General features: G+C 46.9%; 1 protein-coding gene across 1 annotated transcript in view; it reads left to right on the forward strand.

The window, feature by feature from the left end:
• Positions 1-554: 554 nt before the first annotated feature.
• KCNK5 (potassium two pore domain channel subfamily K member 5) overlaps positions 555-16582 on the forward strand; it is a 62550-nt gene continuing 46522 nt past the window's right edge. Inside the window, exon 1 of the mRNA XM_040351838.1 lies at positions 555-1031. Within this exon, the coding sequence (XP_040207772.1) occupies positions 846-1031 (186 nt within the window). The 5' untranslated portion in view covers positions 555-845. The remainder of the gene's footprint in view (positions 1032-16582) is intronic.

The raw sequence follows: 16582 nt of genomic DNA on the forward strand, positions 1-16582 counted from the left end.
GCTTCTCCTCCAACTCCTGAAGTTACATTGCAGCTGCTGAAATAAAACCACTGGGAGCCCCTCAACCCCCTTGCACACACAATGCTGCTTCTCCTCCAACTCCTGAAGTTACATTGCAGCTGCTGCAATAAAACCAACATTTAGAGCCCTTTAGTCCCCCCTCTACCACCTTGCACACATAATGCCTCCTCACTGACTGGGGAAGTTGCCCTGCAGCTGCTGAAATAAAACCACTCAGAGCCCCTCAGCCACCTTGCACAAACACAATACCTCTCAGATTGGGGAAGTTGTATTGAAGCTGCTGAAATAAAACCACTGGGAGCCCCTCATCCCCCCTCTACCACCTTGCACATACAATGCTGCTTCACCTCCGACCCCTGAAGTTACATTGCAGCTGCTGAAATAAAACCAACATGTAGAGCCCCCGTCTCTGCCACCTTGCCCATGCAGCGTCTCTCCCAGGAATGGGGCAGCGCGTTTTGTCTCAGCAGTGGTGGAATTGTCGGGTGTTCCGCCCCCTCCCCCTCCCCGCTCCTCTCTGACTACAAATATGAAGCCCGGTGAGTCAGAGAAGTCAGAGCTCCGCGGGACACGTGTCGGCTCCATCCAGGGGCCCCCAGACCGGGACATCAATGCGCGGCAGGAGGGGGAGCCCCCGCAGGGACAGAAAGCCCGACAAGCCCGACAATTCCGACAAGGAGGGAAGGGGGAACTTCGCTGAGACTTGAGCGAAAGTAAAGTTTGGAGAGGCGCGCATGCGCAGAGCACGCAAATTCAAACAGCTGTGCAAAGGGAACAGAGCGACCGAGAGAGAGGAGAGGAGAGACTGAAGAGAGAGGAGCACCATGGTGGACAGGGGGCCCCTCCTCACCTCTGCCATCATCTTCTACCTGTCCATAGGGGCCGCCATCTTCCAGGTGCTGGAGGAACCCAACTGGAAACAAGCCACCAAGGACTTCGATCAGAGCAAGACCAAGATCCTGGAGAAGTACACCTGCCTGACCCTCAGGGACCTGGAGGACATCCTGGAGGTAAGATGATCGGTCCTGGAGGGGGGGAAGGATCGGTCCTGGAGGGGGGGAAGGATGGGTCCTGGAGGTAAGATGATCGGTCCTGGAGGGGGGGAAGGATGGGTCCTGGAGGTAAGATGATCGGTCCTGGAGGGGAGAAGGATGGGTCCTGGAGGGGGTGAAGGATGGGTCCTGGAGGGGGAAAGGATCGGCCCTGGGGCCACCAGCTTTGTCTTATGGGGCCACACATGCTTCGATTTTATTATCTGATCAAAACAATCAAATAGCCATAATTTTCCTTCTGATCAATTTAGATTGGATTTGATCGATTGATCAGCCAGGGTGGGAAATGATTGATTACTTTGCATCTATTGGCAGCAGGAACCCTCTTTCTTTCCCTTTTTTTTTCTTTCCCTTTTTTTTTCTTTCCCTTTTTTTTTCTTTCCCTTTTTTTTTTTCTTTCCCTTTTTTTTTTTTTTCTTTCCCTTTTTTTTTCTTTCCCTTTTTTTTTTCTTTCCCTTTTTTTTTCTTTCCCTTTTTTTTCTTTCCCTTTTTTTTTTTCTTCTTCTTCTTCTTTTTTTTTATTTTATTTTTTTTCCTTTCCTTTCCTTTCTTTTCCTCCTAAGATCGTATTTTAACCAGAGGTGGTAACACAGGGGCGGTGCGATCAATAAGTTATCAGCGTATCCTAACTTGTGATTTTGTAAATTTATCGATCGCATCTCTGTCTCCACCGTCTCGCAATCTGATTGTATCCCTGATCAAAGTCTCTATCCAATGGGTTGTTGGCTATTGATTGATTTCTATTCAAAGAGATCGACCAGAAAGGAAATTGATCGTTTTATTGAATTTTGTGTAGTGAGGAACCAATATTGGATTTTTTTTTTTCCGGTCGATACGTTCGATCAAGTACTCGCTGATGCACTTTTTTTGCGGTGCGATTTGAGCCCAAGGATGCCATACAAAATGAACTTGTGCTGTAAAGAATCGCATGCGATTCGAACAAGAGTACTGATACGTTTCAGTCAAGTACTCGCTGATACCCTTTTTGCGGTGCGATTAGCGCTCAAGGATGCGCTGGTGACAATACACGAAAATGCTCCAGCAACCGATACTTTGCAGTGCGATTTGCAAATATACAAAATTTGCGCAAGATGCGCTGTAAAGAATCGCAAGCGGTTTGAACAGGAGTACTGATACGTTTCGGTCAAGTACTCACCGATACCTTTTTTGCGGTGCGATTTGTGCCCAAGAAGGCGCTGGTGTAGATACCGAGTCTTTTCGTGAGTACTTGTGAAAGTGCTCCCGATACTCGAAACCGATACTTTGCGGTGCGATTTGAGTCCATGCAAAACGAACTGCAAAGAATCGCATGCGGTTTGAACAGGAGTTGTGTGTATGGTATCTCGCGCCAATAAATTAAAATTAATTTATATACAGTGTTAAGCTGCTACCCAATAATAATCAAATGATTATACAGTGAGAAAATATATGGAAGTGGGTGCGCTAATTAATAAAAGTGATACATACTTGAAAACAATCAATAGAACAGGAGTACTGATACGTTTCGGGCAAGTACTCACCGATACCGAGTACAAATACCTTTTTTGCGGTGCGATTTTTGCGTCCAAGGATGCACTGGTGTTGATACCGAGTCTTTTCATGAGTACTTGTGAAAGTGTTCCCGATACTTTGCGGTGCGATTTGCATCCATACAAAACAAACTTGTGCAGAATGCGCTGCAAGAATCGCAAGCGGTTTGAACAGGAGTACCGATACGTTTCAGTCAAGTACTCACCGATACCGAATGCCAATACCCTTTTTGCTGTGCGATTTGCATCCAAGGAGGCACTGGTGCCAATACAAGTATCCTCATGAAACCGCTACTTTGCAGTGCGATTTGTGTCCATACAAAAACGAAAGGGCTCAAATGACACTGCAAAGAATCGCATGCACTGCGATTTCTGTCTGCCTTGCATGCCTTTTCCCGCAACGCTCCTGCTTGAACCCAGGCTGGAATCGCTATGACAAGCCTGGCTGTGCGAAACCGCGATCCATTCGGGCAGAAATCGCATGCTATTTGAACAGGAATGCGTGGCGATTTCTGTTTTCCGAATGGATTGCGTTCGGACAGAAATCGCAACGCATTCCTGTCCAAACAGCATGCGATTCTTTGCGGTATGATTTGCGCCCTTTCCTTTTTGTATGGACGCAAATCGCACCGCAAAGTATTGGTTTCGAGAATCGGGAGCATCTTCGCGAAAAGACTCGTTAACGACACCAGTGTATCCTTGGATGCAAATCGCACCGCAAAAGGTATCGGTGAGTACTTGACCGAAATGTATCGGCACTCATGATCAAATGGCATGCGATTCTTTGCAGTGTGATTAGCGCCCTTTCATTTTGTATAGACGCAAATCGCACGCACCTCAGCGTATTCGTTTCGAGTATCGGGAGCATTTTCACAAAAAGATTGGTACTCGGAATCGGTGACTACCTGACCGAAACGTATCGGTACTCCTGCTCGAATTGCATGCGATATTTTGCATGGACTCAAATCGCACTGCAAAGTATCGGTTTCGAGTATCGGGAGCATCTTCACAAGTACTCATGAAAAGACTCGGTATCAGCACCAGTGCGTCCTTGGATGCAAAAATCGCACCGCCAAAAAGGTATCGGTATTCGGCATCGGTGAGTACTTGCCCGAAACGTATCGGTACTCCTGTTCAAATTGCATGCGATTCTTTGCAGCCCATTTTGCATGGACTCAAATCGCACTGCAAAGTATCAGTTTCAGGTATCGGGACCATCTTCACAAGTACTTGGGGGGGAAAATACTTGGTATCGGCACCAGTGCATCCCTAATGACCGCCATAAAGGTGACCATATACGCTACAACAGGGGTCTCAAACTAGTGGCTCTCCAGCTGTTGCAAAACTACAAGTCCCATCATGCCTTTGCCTGGGAGTCATACTTTTAACTGTCAGCCTTGCAATGCCTCATGGGACTTGTAGTTCCTTAACAACTGGAGAGCCGCCAGTTTGAGACCCCTGCTCTACAATCTCCTTTTTTAGACCGACCATCAATTATGTTGTGCAAGGGATTGCCTGATTGGATACAAAGGCTATTCATTTTAAGTTTGCCCCCCAAATTACTTGGCTTTGGGGAGTCTAAATTTCTCCAATCATGGTACAATCTCTCTTTTCGACCTGCCATCGGTTATGTAGTGGAAGGCCATGCCTGATTGGATACAAATGCAAATGGCTACGTTTTGCCCTGAAAATAATATATAGATTTTAGAAGTCTAAATCTCGCCACACACGGTGCAATCTGATTGTACAATCTCCTTTTTTAAATCTGCCAGCGATATGTAGTGCAAGAGACTGGCTGACTAGATACAGCTTGATGGGACCTTGGGAAGGTACTTGATAGTTTTAGTGAATTTTAAAGTTGATCGTACGGTCAGATTGTAACGTCTATTGGTACACAGAATGGAGGATCGTCGATTGATCTTGCTGTTCAAGAGAAAGCTTTGGGGCGAAAGATCGTTCAACGATTCTCTCCTCTGCTCAGAAGTGTTGGGGGGTGTTTCTGGCGCTTTACACTTAACGCTCTTTATCGCTCTACATTCTGTCCAGACCAATCGGAATCATTTTGTTGAAATGGTGTTTTTTCTTTTTTTTAAGCAAAACCGATCGATGACACGGTATGTGTCTTTTTTTTTTAGTAATTCAGAGGGTCAATCACATTGGACGATTCTGTGATGAATCGTTAGGTGGGTGTGTGTGGGGGGGGGGGGCACCATTGGACTGGGTGCAGCTCAGGGAAGAAATGAAACCTTTTATACTTTTGTTACAGGTGTTATATATTTTTTTTTTATAGTTTTATTACTCTTTTAGTTACAAGGTGTTTTGTTTTTTAAATAGAGATTTTTACTTTGTTACAAGTTTGTTTACAAGCCCTTTATACTTTTTACAAGTTGCTTCTAAAGTGTGGTGGTGTGTTATTATTTTTTTTTATTTGTTACACATTTTGTTTTTCAAACTTTTAATACAGTTTTATCCTTTTTTGTTACAAGTTGTTTACATACTTTTTTGCTCTCCTTTTGTTACCAGTCTCTGGACTCTGCATTTAAATAACAAAACAAAAAAAACATCTGAAGTGTAAAATAAAACATTTCCGGAAATGAAAGGATCCGCTTCCATAGATCGCCAAATACACGTCCTCCTCCTAAAGCTGATCCCTCACACCTGTTTGCCTGGAGGGGATCCCCCCTGCAGCTTTCAGGGGTGGAGGGATCTGCTCAGGACATAATAGAGAACACGCCTCTTATTGATTAAATTACCCCCCCCCCCCCTTCTTTTTTTTTTTTTTTTTCTTTTTTCTTTTTTTGTTAAATTGCAGTCTACTGCAACGTTTGTGGTGTTTTTTTTTTTTTTTTGTTTTTTTTTATCATCCTAGAACAGCTGTTGGGAGGTTTGGCACTTTAATCTTATGTTGCTTTTATTTTTCTTTTATGTGTGTTGTCAAAAATTAAACATGTTGACAGTAAAATAAAAACACACTCTAAGGATAACCTTTCCCCCCACTTTGAGGGGGTGGTAACACTTTTGCTGTTATAAGAGATTTGACAAAGGGGTGGGGGGGGGATTGTGGCCCCCCCTCCTCTGATCTCACTCTGTCTGATGCAATAACATCCCAAACATTCAGGCAGTGCTGTGAGCTTCGCACAGCCCAACTGCAGAGCTCTGGGCAACCCAGTGACCCGCTGTAGGTGATGAGAAGCAAAAAAAACACCCGGGAAGCTTCAGAGGGAAGGAAGTGTAGAGGGCTGGGACAAGGGGGTGGTCAGGAGGGACGGCTGCCCTGGGCACAATGGTTTATTGCAGAGATGGAGGCGTTTGGCATCTTTGCCCCGGGCACAGGATGACCTTGTCCCAGCATTGGCTGTGGTCCTCTGAACTCGCTCTATGTGATGCAATAAAATGCCAAAGATTCAGGCAGTGCGGCAAGCTTTGCACAGCCCAACTCCAGAGCTCGGGGCAACCTGGAGTAGGTGATGAGAAGGGGGAAAAAACACCTGGGAGGCTTCAGAGGGAAGGAGGTGTGGAGGGTCTTGGCTCCCCGGGAACTCTATCTGCTGCATTAATTGCCCAAAAATGTGGTCAGTGCTGTGAGCTTCACACAGCCCAACTCCAGAGCTCTGGGCAACCCAGTGACCCGCTGTAGGCGATGAGAAGCAAAAAAACACCCGGGAAGCTTCAGAGAGAAGGGGGTGTGGTGGGCTGGGACAGGGGGTGTGGCGGGCTGGGACAAGGGGTGGGCAGGAGGGACAGCTGTCCTGGGCACAATGGTTTATTGCAGGCATGGAGGCACTCTGTGCCAGTTGCTTCTGTTACCGGAATAGTGACAGTGGCGTCACTGCTAACTCAAATGGGGGAGGGCGCAGTTTGGCATCTTTGCCCCTAGCACTGGATGACTTTGTCCCAGCATTGGCTCTGGTCCCCTGAATTCGCTTTATCAGACGCAATAACATCCCAAAGACTCAGGCAGTGTGGTGAGCTTCACCCAGCCAACTCCACACAACTCTGGGCAACCCGAAGTAGGTGATGAGAAGAAAAAACACCTGGGAGACTTCGGAGGAAAGGGGGATGTGGAGGGCTGTGGTTCCCCGGGAACTCGCTCTATCTGCTGCAATAATGTCTGAAAGCAGGGGCGGACTGACCATTGAGTCACTCGGGCACTGCCCGAGGGCCCCATGTCACTAGGGGGCCCAATCGGGGTTGCCAGGCTCAGTAAAACCAGGGACAGTATGTAAAAATCTGTTTATTTTTTATACATCTGTCCCTGATATGTCTGAAACCGACATGCTTCTGATGTAAAAATCCTGAGATTTTAGCTGTCCTGCCTCCTGGCGTGGTGGCCATCTGTAAGCCCAGGGACCCCATAGTCTTCTATTGCACGGGGGCCCCATGAGTTGTCAGTCCGCCCCTGTCTGAAAGATTCACACGGCCAACTCTAGAGCTCTAGGTGACCCCAGTGTAGGTGATCGAGGCTGTAGAGGAAAGGGGGGTGTGGAGGGCTGTGGTTCACCCGGAGCTCACTCTATCTGATGCAATAACATGCCAGAGATTCAGGCAGTGCGGTGAGATTCGCTCAGCCAACTCCAGAGCTCTGGGCTATAACGCTCTGATGTGATGAGAAGCAAAAGCAAACACCCGGGAGGCTTCAGATGAAACCCAATGTGTGGCGGTTGGATTAGAATGTGAAGGACTTGTTGGGAGGGTGGAACTCACAAGCCGGCAGGTGGCGAGAGCTCTTCTCCTGACCTTGGCACCGGTCTTGTGTCCCGCACACACACACGCGGTCGGAAATTTCGACAAGGAAAGTCCGATGTGAGCTTTTGGTCCAAAATTCTGACCGCGTGTAGGGCCCCCATCGGACTTTTGCTGTCGGAAAAATTCAGGCAAACAAAAGATTGAGAGCTGGTTCTCGAATTTTCCAACGGTAGCAATTTAGAAGACCTTTATTGACCTACACCGGTTTATCTTTTCAAGACGGGGGTTGGACAAACGGCCAAACTATTGTCTAGGCATGCTGGGACTTTTGGTTCAACGGCAGCTAGTCGGAGCTGATTTACCCATCCCTTGCAGTGGTCCCCCTTCGAGGGGTTGCAGTTGCAGACGTTGATTGTATGCTGAACCAGATGGGGTGATGGTTTAGTGCCTATGGCAGCAGCAGCAGATGCAGTCGCCACCTTGGTGGGTGGTAAGGGATGGGGGTCAATGGGACAAGCTTGTGAACTTGCTATGATCTCTAGTATGCCTTTTAGGATAATTTATCTCTCCAGCTGCCTGCAAACCCCCCCCCCCCTCCTCCGGTATATGCATGCTCCATCGATCTTTGGCTGCATGTAGGTGGTCATTGTTGATGAACTCCATGCTACTGCCAAGGGTCTCGGTGGGAACTGCTGCAATCTCGGAATGGCCATGGGCAGGGGTGGACTGACAACTCATGGGGGCCCCCGGGCAATAGGAGATTATGGGGCCCCCAGGCAATATATTATGGGGCCACACAGTATACATACACACACACACACACACACACCCTAAAAGGGTACTGGAGAGGCGGGGCAGCTATAATCTTGGGATTTTAAAAAACGCACAGATTTTTACATATTGTCCCTGGTTTTACTGAGGCTGTCAACCCTGATGGGGCCCTCGGGCAGTGCTTGAATGGTCAGTCCGCCCCTGGCCATGGGCAAGATGCCTTTAAAGCGGAGTTCCACCTAAAAATGGAACTTCCGCTTAACCCACTCCTCGCCACATTTGGCATGTAATTTTTTTTGGGGGGGGGGGGGGGAGTGGGGGCTTCTGGAGAAGGGGACTTCCTGTCCCACTTCCTCCTTCCGCAGAGGGGCTGGAAAGGCGATTAGCTTAATTGCCTTTTCACAGCCCCTCCCTGTAGTCGAGCGGCTGTCCAATCGGACGGTGCCGCTCGCGCATGCGCAGTGGGTGCCCGGCCGTGAAGCCGAAAGCTGTCACTGCTGGGTGCCCACACTAGGAATGAAGACGCCGGCCGACGAGGGGGGGGCGAGGAGCGGCGCTGGAGCCGTGGAGCAGGTAAGTGTCTGTTTATTAAAAGCCGGCAGCTACACTTTTTGTAGCTGCTGACTTTTAATAAACTTAAAAAATGGGTGGAAAACCCCTTTAAGGCAGGGGTGGACACATTTTTAAATGGGAGCCAGTCTGACCAGTTCAGTGGCCCCTTCTCCCAAAACCCCACCCCCCTCCTTTTTTAATTTTTTTTTAATTTTTTTTTTTGAAGGTTCTTCGTAGTTTCTTCATAGTTATCAATGGAGTTGACTTCTTCTTTAAAAAAAAAAAAAAAAGTAAACTCCATTGACAACTACGGAGAAACCCCCCCCCCCCCCCAACAAAAAAAAGGTACCAGATGTAATTTGAAGGAGCGCTGGCTACCTGGTTCCTGGGGTTTGTCCGTCTACCAGCTGTAGATGACATCACAATATTTCTGCTGAGTTGTGCATTACGCTGCAGTAATCTCCATGCGTTTTGCTATGACTGACCACATCAAGGTGAGTACACACAGGCTGATCGCACAAATTTTCACATTTCATTATATTGGGTTTGAATGATTCATTGCCCTGAGCTCTGTGCGGATCGCCGCCACCGCCGCCAAAACACAATGGAGAAGCTTCCAAGAGTCAGGTTGGACTTTGCCCCGTTTTCTTACTCTGCTGTTCGCTCCATTCCCCCTTTTTTATTTTTTATTTTTATGTAAGTATATTGGAAGTCGGTGCCAGCTTGGCTTCATTCCCAGCCAGCACTGGTGGGCTATGGGTTTAATAAATGCATCCAAATACTTGTGGATCAACTCCAGCCACAGTGATAGGTATATGGTTGTTGGCAAGTCAAAAGAGAAGCTTAGGCTTCTTGTGTGAAACCCCCCCCCCCCCCCCCCACCACCACCGCTGCAAATTTAGGCTTCTTATGTGATTCCCACCACCGCTGGAAATTTTAGGCTGCTTGTGTACCCCCACCACCGCCGGAAATTTAGGCTTCTTGTGTGACCCCCCCCACCACCAGACCGCCGGAAACTTGGGCTTTCTGTGTGACCCCCCCACCCCTGGAAACTTGGCTCGTTTGTGTGGCCCCCCCCCCCACCGCTGCAAATTCAGGCTTCTTGTGTGACACCGTCCCCCCCCCCCCCCCCCCACTCACACTGCCAGAAATTTAGGCTTCTTGTGTGACAGCCCTTCCACCGCCACCACCACAAATTTAGGCTTCTTATGTGATTACCACCACCGCCGGAAATTTTAGGGTTCTTGTGTGACCCCCCCCACCAGTGCCAACATTTAGGCTTCTTGTGTGACACCCCCCCCCCCCCCCCACCGCCGGACACTTGGGCTTCTTGTGTGACCTCCCCCCGCCGGAAACTTGGGCTTCTTGTGTGACCCCCCCACCGCCGGAAACTTGGGCTTCTTGTGTGACAACCCCCCCCCCCCCACCGCCGGAAACTTGGGCTTCTTGTGTGACCCCACCGCCGGAAACTTGGGCTGCTTTTGGGGCCCGCCCACCACCGGAAATGTAGGCTTCTTGTGTGACACCCCCCCCCCCCCACCACCGCCGGAAATTTAGGCTTCTTGTGTGACCCCCCCACCACCGCTGGAAATTTAGGCTTCTTGTATGACAGCCCTTCCACCACCACAAATTTAGGCTTCGTGTGACCCCCCCCCCCACCACCGCCGGAAATTTAGGCTTCTTGTGTGACCCCCCCCACCACCGCTGGAAATTTAGGCTTCTTGTGTGACAGCCCTTCCACCACCACAAATTTAGGCTTCTTATGTGATTCCCACCACCGCTGGAAATTTTAGGCTTCTTGTGTGACACCCCCCCACCGCCGGAAACTTAAGCTTCTTGTGTGACCCCCACCGCCGGAAACTTGGGCTGTTTGTGTGGCCCTCCCCCCCACCACCGCTGCAAATTTAGGCTTCTTGTGTGACCCCCCCCCCCCCCTACCACCGCTGCTGGTCCACTGAGGAAAGTTTCAGGGCCTGCATCCCTTTAGACGTGATTTCCCTTGGGAGCATCTCACCAAAAAAATTGCATTTTTGTTGCAGGAGAGGCCCAAAATCTGACTTGTATCTTAGTGCAGACTTCTGGGAAAAATCAAGTGAGCCAATCGCGCAAGCAGGAAATGACGTATCTGGGGGTGCGGTCTGTATACCATCTGTGTATAGAATGCCTCCAGGTTGCCATAAAACCTATATAGCTTCGCCAATCATATTGTAATCAAATGTTTATTTAAAAATATTCCTTTTTCAAACTGCAAAAAACATAACCTTTCTTTTTCTCCTATGGATGTTTGGATTGTCAGCTGTGTGACACGTCACCACGTCACGTAAAGTTTTACTTTTTGTAGCTGTGACACGACAACATATTTTTTATTTTTTTCCTCTTCTTCCACATGTGGCAGTTGTCAGTATCCTCTGAGTCACAGAGATAAATGATTCATTGCACTTTGTCCTCACTCGCCGCCGCACACAATTTTATTACTTTTCTTCCTTTGACTTTCTACAAACTTTCACAACTCATCTGCAGTTGGGATGGTTTTGTACCCGACAAAAAAAAACGAATTTTGGGTGTAGACCACCGCACTCACCGATGCCAGCGAGCAGAAGTCAGAGATTATTTATATATATATATATATATATATATATATATATATATATTATAGTGTGTAAATCTTATTTTTATAAAAATTGTATTTAATATTGTATATTAATATTTTTTTTAAAAAAAACTGACTTCTGCGATTTTTTTTTTTTATATATATATATATATATATATATATATATATATATATATATATATATATATATATATATATATATATATATACATATATACATTTTTTTTTTTTTTTTTTTTTCACAACAATGCCAGCTAGCAGAAGTCAGTGGTGTGTTTTTTTTTTATTTTTATTTTTTTATTTAGTATTAAATACAATTTTTATTAAAAAAAATTTATTATTATTATTATTATTAAATAAAATAAAAAAATGTGTGTGTTATACTTTTGATGTGACAATAGCAGAAAAGCAAAAAAAAAAAATGTAAAATAAATAAAAATAATCAGGATGTGTCCATCCAGCTTTTTCTTTTTTTTTTTTTTTTTTTTTTTGGCGAGCGTCTGATCGTCTTAATCTGGCTCCCCTCAGACTCATCTGCAAGGTGTGGTCTGTGAGATAATTTTTCTGCGGTCGCTGCGCTGAGAATTGAGGCGGCTCTTGTTTTTCTCCGCGTATGTGTTGGAACGCAGCAGTGACAGAATGTTTAACATTAACGCTCTCACTTTACCGGCCAATTACTGAATTATCAACAACTTCTTCTTTTGTTTCTTTTTTTTCCCCCACTCTTATGTCAGCCGCTTAAAATTCTATTACTGCGTGCGATGGGTGCGAAACGTGACCCTTTTATCATTTTAGATACTGTGGGCGGGGGGAGGGTTTTATGTATTACCATATGCTTAACGGTCCGATACATGTGCTTGTGTGGTCACCCCATCCCCCCCCCCCCCCCCCACCTTCTCAGTCTGAACTCCCATGGTGCACGTGCGCACTTCTCTGCCCTTGTTTCTGTGGCATTGCGCGTCACTGACTTGTAGAAGTCTTTAAAATTATTGTAAGCCTTCGCTTTTTTTTTTTTAATTTTTTATATATATATATATATATATATATATATATATATATATATATATATATATATATATATATATATATATATATATATATATATATATATATATATATATATATATATATATATATATTAAAAAAATATATTATTATTATTTTTTTTTTTTTTATGTCATACTTGCCTCCACTGTGCAACTCGTTTTGAGTGGCCCCGATCCTCCTCCTCTGGGGTCCCTTGGTGGCTCCTCCTTGCATCAGGTAACCCCCAAGGAGAAGCGCTCTCCCTGGGGGTTACCTTGCGGGCACACTCACGAGTCCAGCATTTGGCATCCATAGACACGAATGCCGGAATCGGAAAAGGTGGCCCGGACATTTGGCCAGCCAAATGGTCAGGGGCTGAAGTGGTTAAAGATGGCCCTGTATACCATGACCTGATTCCATGGGAACCTTTTTTAGAAGTATTGGTGATCGGATCAGGTTCTCACTGATAAGCCTACAGGTCTTCTAAGCAAAGCCGAACTTGCAACTGTATGGAGCCTTCTGAAGATCCCTTGGCGGTAGTCGGGACGTGATTGGCACATCTAAGTGGCCTTCGGAAGTCCGGCTTTGTGAGGATGTTTTTGTCGCCTCTCACTAATCTCATTTCACCAATGAAAAACAAATCTTTTTTTTATTCTTTGTTTTGTTTTTCTTTCTTCTGGAAAGTTCACGCTTTGCTGTTTTTTTTTTTTAGTTTTGGTCTCGCAGACAGTTAAGTGGATGAACCGGTTCCCCAACTTCCAGAGTTTACTCAGCCTGATTGGATTAGGAATGCGGCACTTGTATGAGGTGGAACTATGTATAGAAGTGTTTGTGTTCACGGCTTGTCCTATTTGGTAGCCGTTTAGCATTGATTGTTTGACAACATCGTCCCCTTTCATTTTCAGGCCTTGGTGCTAAGGGGCTGAAAACCTCTTTGTGCCGGTGGACGTTGGCAATGGCTTGTATACTGAAGGCCAAAGAACCAAGGTCATAGGCCAAAAGATCCATCACCGAGAATTAGACAATGAGCAACTTGCTTGTCTGCTTTCTCTGTTTATTGCTAAAGTATATAGCTTGCAGGTCCAACTCCCTTTTCTGCATATAAAAGAATATGATCCCACCTGGTTGTTTCAGACAATGTAAAGCTGAAATTAATGATTTTATAAACTTTAGGGCAGGAAGGCATTGTATTGAAGAGACATCCTACGAGACATTCTGCATTAAAGGCTACTTGCCTTCCTTCTTGCAGGATTCTTTAGAAAGTGTGCAGGGGTTGGGTCATCCCAGCTTAACCAATCAAGATGGCTGAAGACCCCCCAAAGCTGAGGAGAGGAGTTGGGCAACGGGGTGAGGGAGAGGAGAAGAGTTGGGCAATGGGTGAGGGAGAGGAGAAGAGTTGGGCAACTGGTGAGGGAGCACACAACCTCATCCCTGGCTAAACTTGGACGATGCAACTCCCTTCCAATCAAAATGGCTGAAGACCACCAAGCCAAGGAGCTGATTCCAGCACCATGAAGGGAACACGGCTTTATCCCTGGAAGCTGAAGAGAAGATTTGGGTGCTAGTGATGGAGCAGCCAACCTCCTCACTCCTCACCGTTCTTGCCCCTTAACCGCCAGTGCCGGGGGGGGGGGGGGGGGTGTCAATGAGATGTTCTTGCCCCTTGACCACCAGTGCTGGGGGGTGCATTCTTGCCCCTTGACCACCAGTGCTGATAGGGGGTTCTTGCCCCTTGACCGGCAGTGCCAGGGCCTGGGGGCTTCTTGATCAGAAGTGCCAGGGGGTGACGTTCTTCCCTCTTGACCATCAGTGCCGGGGGGGGGGGGGGGAGTGTCGGGATGTTCTTCTTTTTCTTTTTTGCAGGGGTTTCCCTAGACCTGAAATAGTTTGCGTTCCTCTGGGGTAAAATGATTGTTCCATCATCTAACGGGCCATTGAATATTTCGTTTTGGGTGAACTGCTGCCTAGTTCTGCACTTTGGTAATGTTGGTGTTGAGTTAGTGAGTTTCTTGTGTCGTATATTAAAACCATCTGGGTGGGAAGATGATGACATCGGAGGCCTCTGGGCTGCACCTTGCTGTCAGCACACAGCGTGCCTCCCAGTGTGTGTGCGCTGGCTAATGTCCGCTGATTTCTTCCTAAGATTGTTGTTTTTGGCTCCTGCTGGAGACTCGGCGGCCCGTCCCGCTCTGTGGCTGTGCCAGGGGCCCGTCACCGCGTTCAGCTTCGGTTCTTCTGGAAGAACGAGGTCGGCGTGCTCCTCATTGTTTGGTGGAATTCTTGACCTACTTCTTGCCCAGCGAGTTTTGTCACTTTTTTTTCCCCACAGGAGAACTCCCCTTGGTGTCTCAGCGCGTTATTTCGAGACTCCTCAATATTTTTCTAGACGAAACTCGACTGGCACAATCAGAATTTTTTTTTTTAATACAGTTTCCCTCTCGGTATTGTGGAGGCTTGCATGTTCCTAAAATAGCCAAAAAAAATGGAGAACCAACGCTGAGTTGAATGTGATGTCAGCGTTCTCTGGGGATCGCCGCACCATACGTCGGTGCTATATATACACGTAGGGGTAAATGAACAATACAGAGGGGCATTGTACATATGGCAGTCAGTGTACGCCCGTGTCGGATAAAGACGCCCTGTGTGTGTATCTGGCCGCGTTCTGGTCTCTGAATGTGTCCTCTGTTTGGCGAAATGTCTGGAACTTTCTGAACTTCCGCAGTCCGTAAAAGCTGCAGTACTGCTGAGTCGGCAAAAAACAAAACCTGAGAAAGTTCTCAAACTGCTGGTGTCATCTGCTGCAAGACTTTAAACCGTTGCGCTCATAAGTTTGCGTACCCTGGCAGAATTTATGATTTCTTGGCCATTTTTCAGAGAGTATGAATGGATAAAACGGGGCTTCCTTGAGCAATATGTGCATCTCGGCACTGATCATTCTTCTCACTGATCACCAATGTAAGGGACATTCTTCTCACTGATCATCAATGTAAGGGACATTCTTCTCACTGATCATCAATGTAAGGGACATTCTTCCCACTGATCACCAATGTAAGGGACATTCTTCCCACTGATCACCAATGTAAGGGACATTCTTCCCACTGATCACCAATGTAAGGGACATTCTTCTCACTGATCACCAATGTAAGGGACATTCTTCTCACTGATCACCAATGTAAGGAACATTCTTCCCACTGATCACCAATGTAAGGAACATTCTTCCCACTGATCACCAATGTAAGGGACATTCTTCTCACTGATCACCAATGTAAGGAACATTCTTCTCACTGATCACCAATGTAAGGGTCATTCTTCCCACTGATCACCAATGTAAGGAACATTCTTCTCACTGATCACCAATGTAAGGAACATTCTTCTCACTGATCACCAATGTAAGGAACATTCTTCTCATTGACCATCACATTAATGTATCGTGAGTTGCAGATCTAGTAATTAGCAGGGGGGGTTCCCTGAGACTGGAAAATTATTTCAAGGGTTCCTCTGTGTTGATAAGGTTGAGGGGCTGTATTAGAATGTTGGTAATTGTTTTGGGTCCACAGATAGGACTAGGGCCTTCAGACTTTCTGTTGGTCCAAAGGCAACCCAATGCCTGACCTACCCAAAGGAGCGTTCTTGTGAACCGTCATCCAGTAAGAGAATATATGGGGGGGGAGGGGATTGTTTGACTAGAGGGCCCCTGTCTGGGGAGGGCACTGTAAGTTGGACAGATTCTAGTCCCCCCGCCTTCATCTAGCTATTCTTTGTCCATGACCAGCTCCTGTGTCCCGAACACCTTCTCTTGTTGGAGGGCGTTGTGTGTTTTTTCAGCAGACGCCGTCTCCTCGTGCCCCCCCCCCCCCCCCCGGGGGTCAGATGTGTGCCCCCCCCCCCCCAGCACGCTGATCTCTGACACATGGACGGTATCGGAGTCTACACTCCTCCAGCGCTGTCAGTTTGCACCTGCTGCTGTAGGAAGAGGAAGTTGGTTTTGCTGACTCTGGCGTTTGGGGTTTCCTGCCGCTTGTAGATCTGCTGAGGAAGAGATGAGCCGGCAAGAACAGATGTCAATTGGCCCTCGGAGTAGTTGGAGGCCCTCGTGTCACCGTGCGAGGTGACCACGCAAAAAAAAAAAAAAAAATGCCTTAGCCAGCACTTGTGATTACACCCTCTGCCCGCCCCTCCTCCACCACCGGCGGTGCAACCAGGCTGGGCACAATCTGCCGTCCTCGGCCAAAAACTGATGTTTAGAACTTCTTCTCCTCACTTTTTTTTATCTATTTTTTTTTTTCATTGGTTTTAGGAAGAAGTTTGGCCATTTTAGACTCCTCTTGTGTAAG

The sequence above is a fragment of the Rana temporaria genome, chromosome 4, assembly GCF_905171775.1.
Source record: "Rana temporaria chromosome 4, aRanTem1.1, whole genome shotgun sequence".
Taxonomy (NCBI): Eukaryota; Metazoa; Chordata; class Amphibia; order Anura; family Ranidae; genus Rana; species Rana temporaria.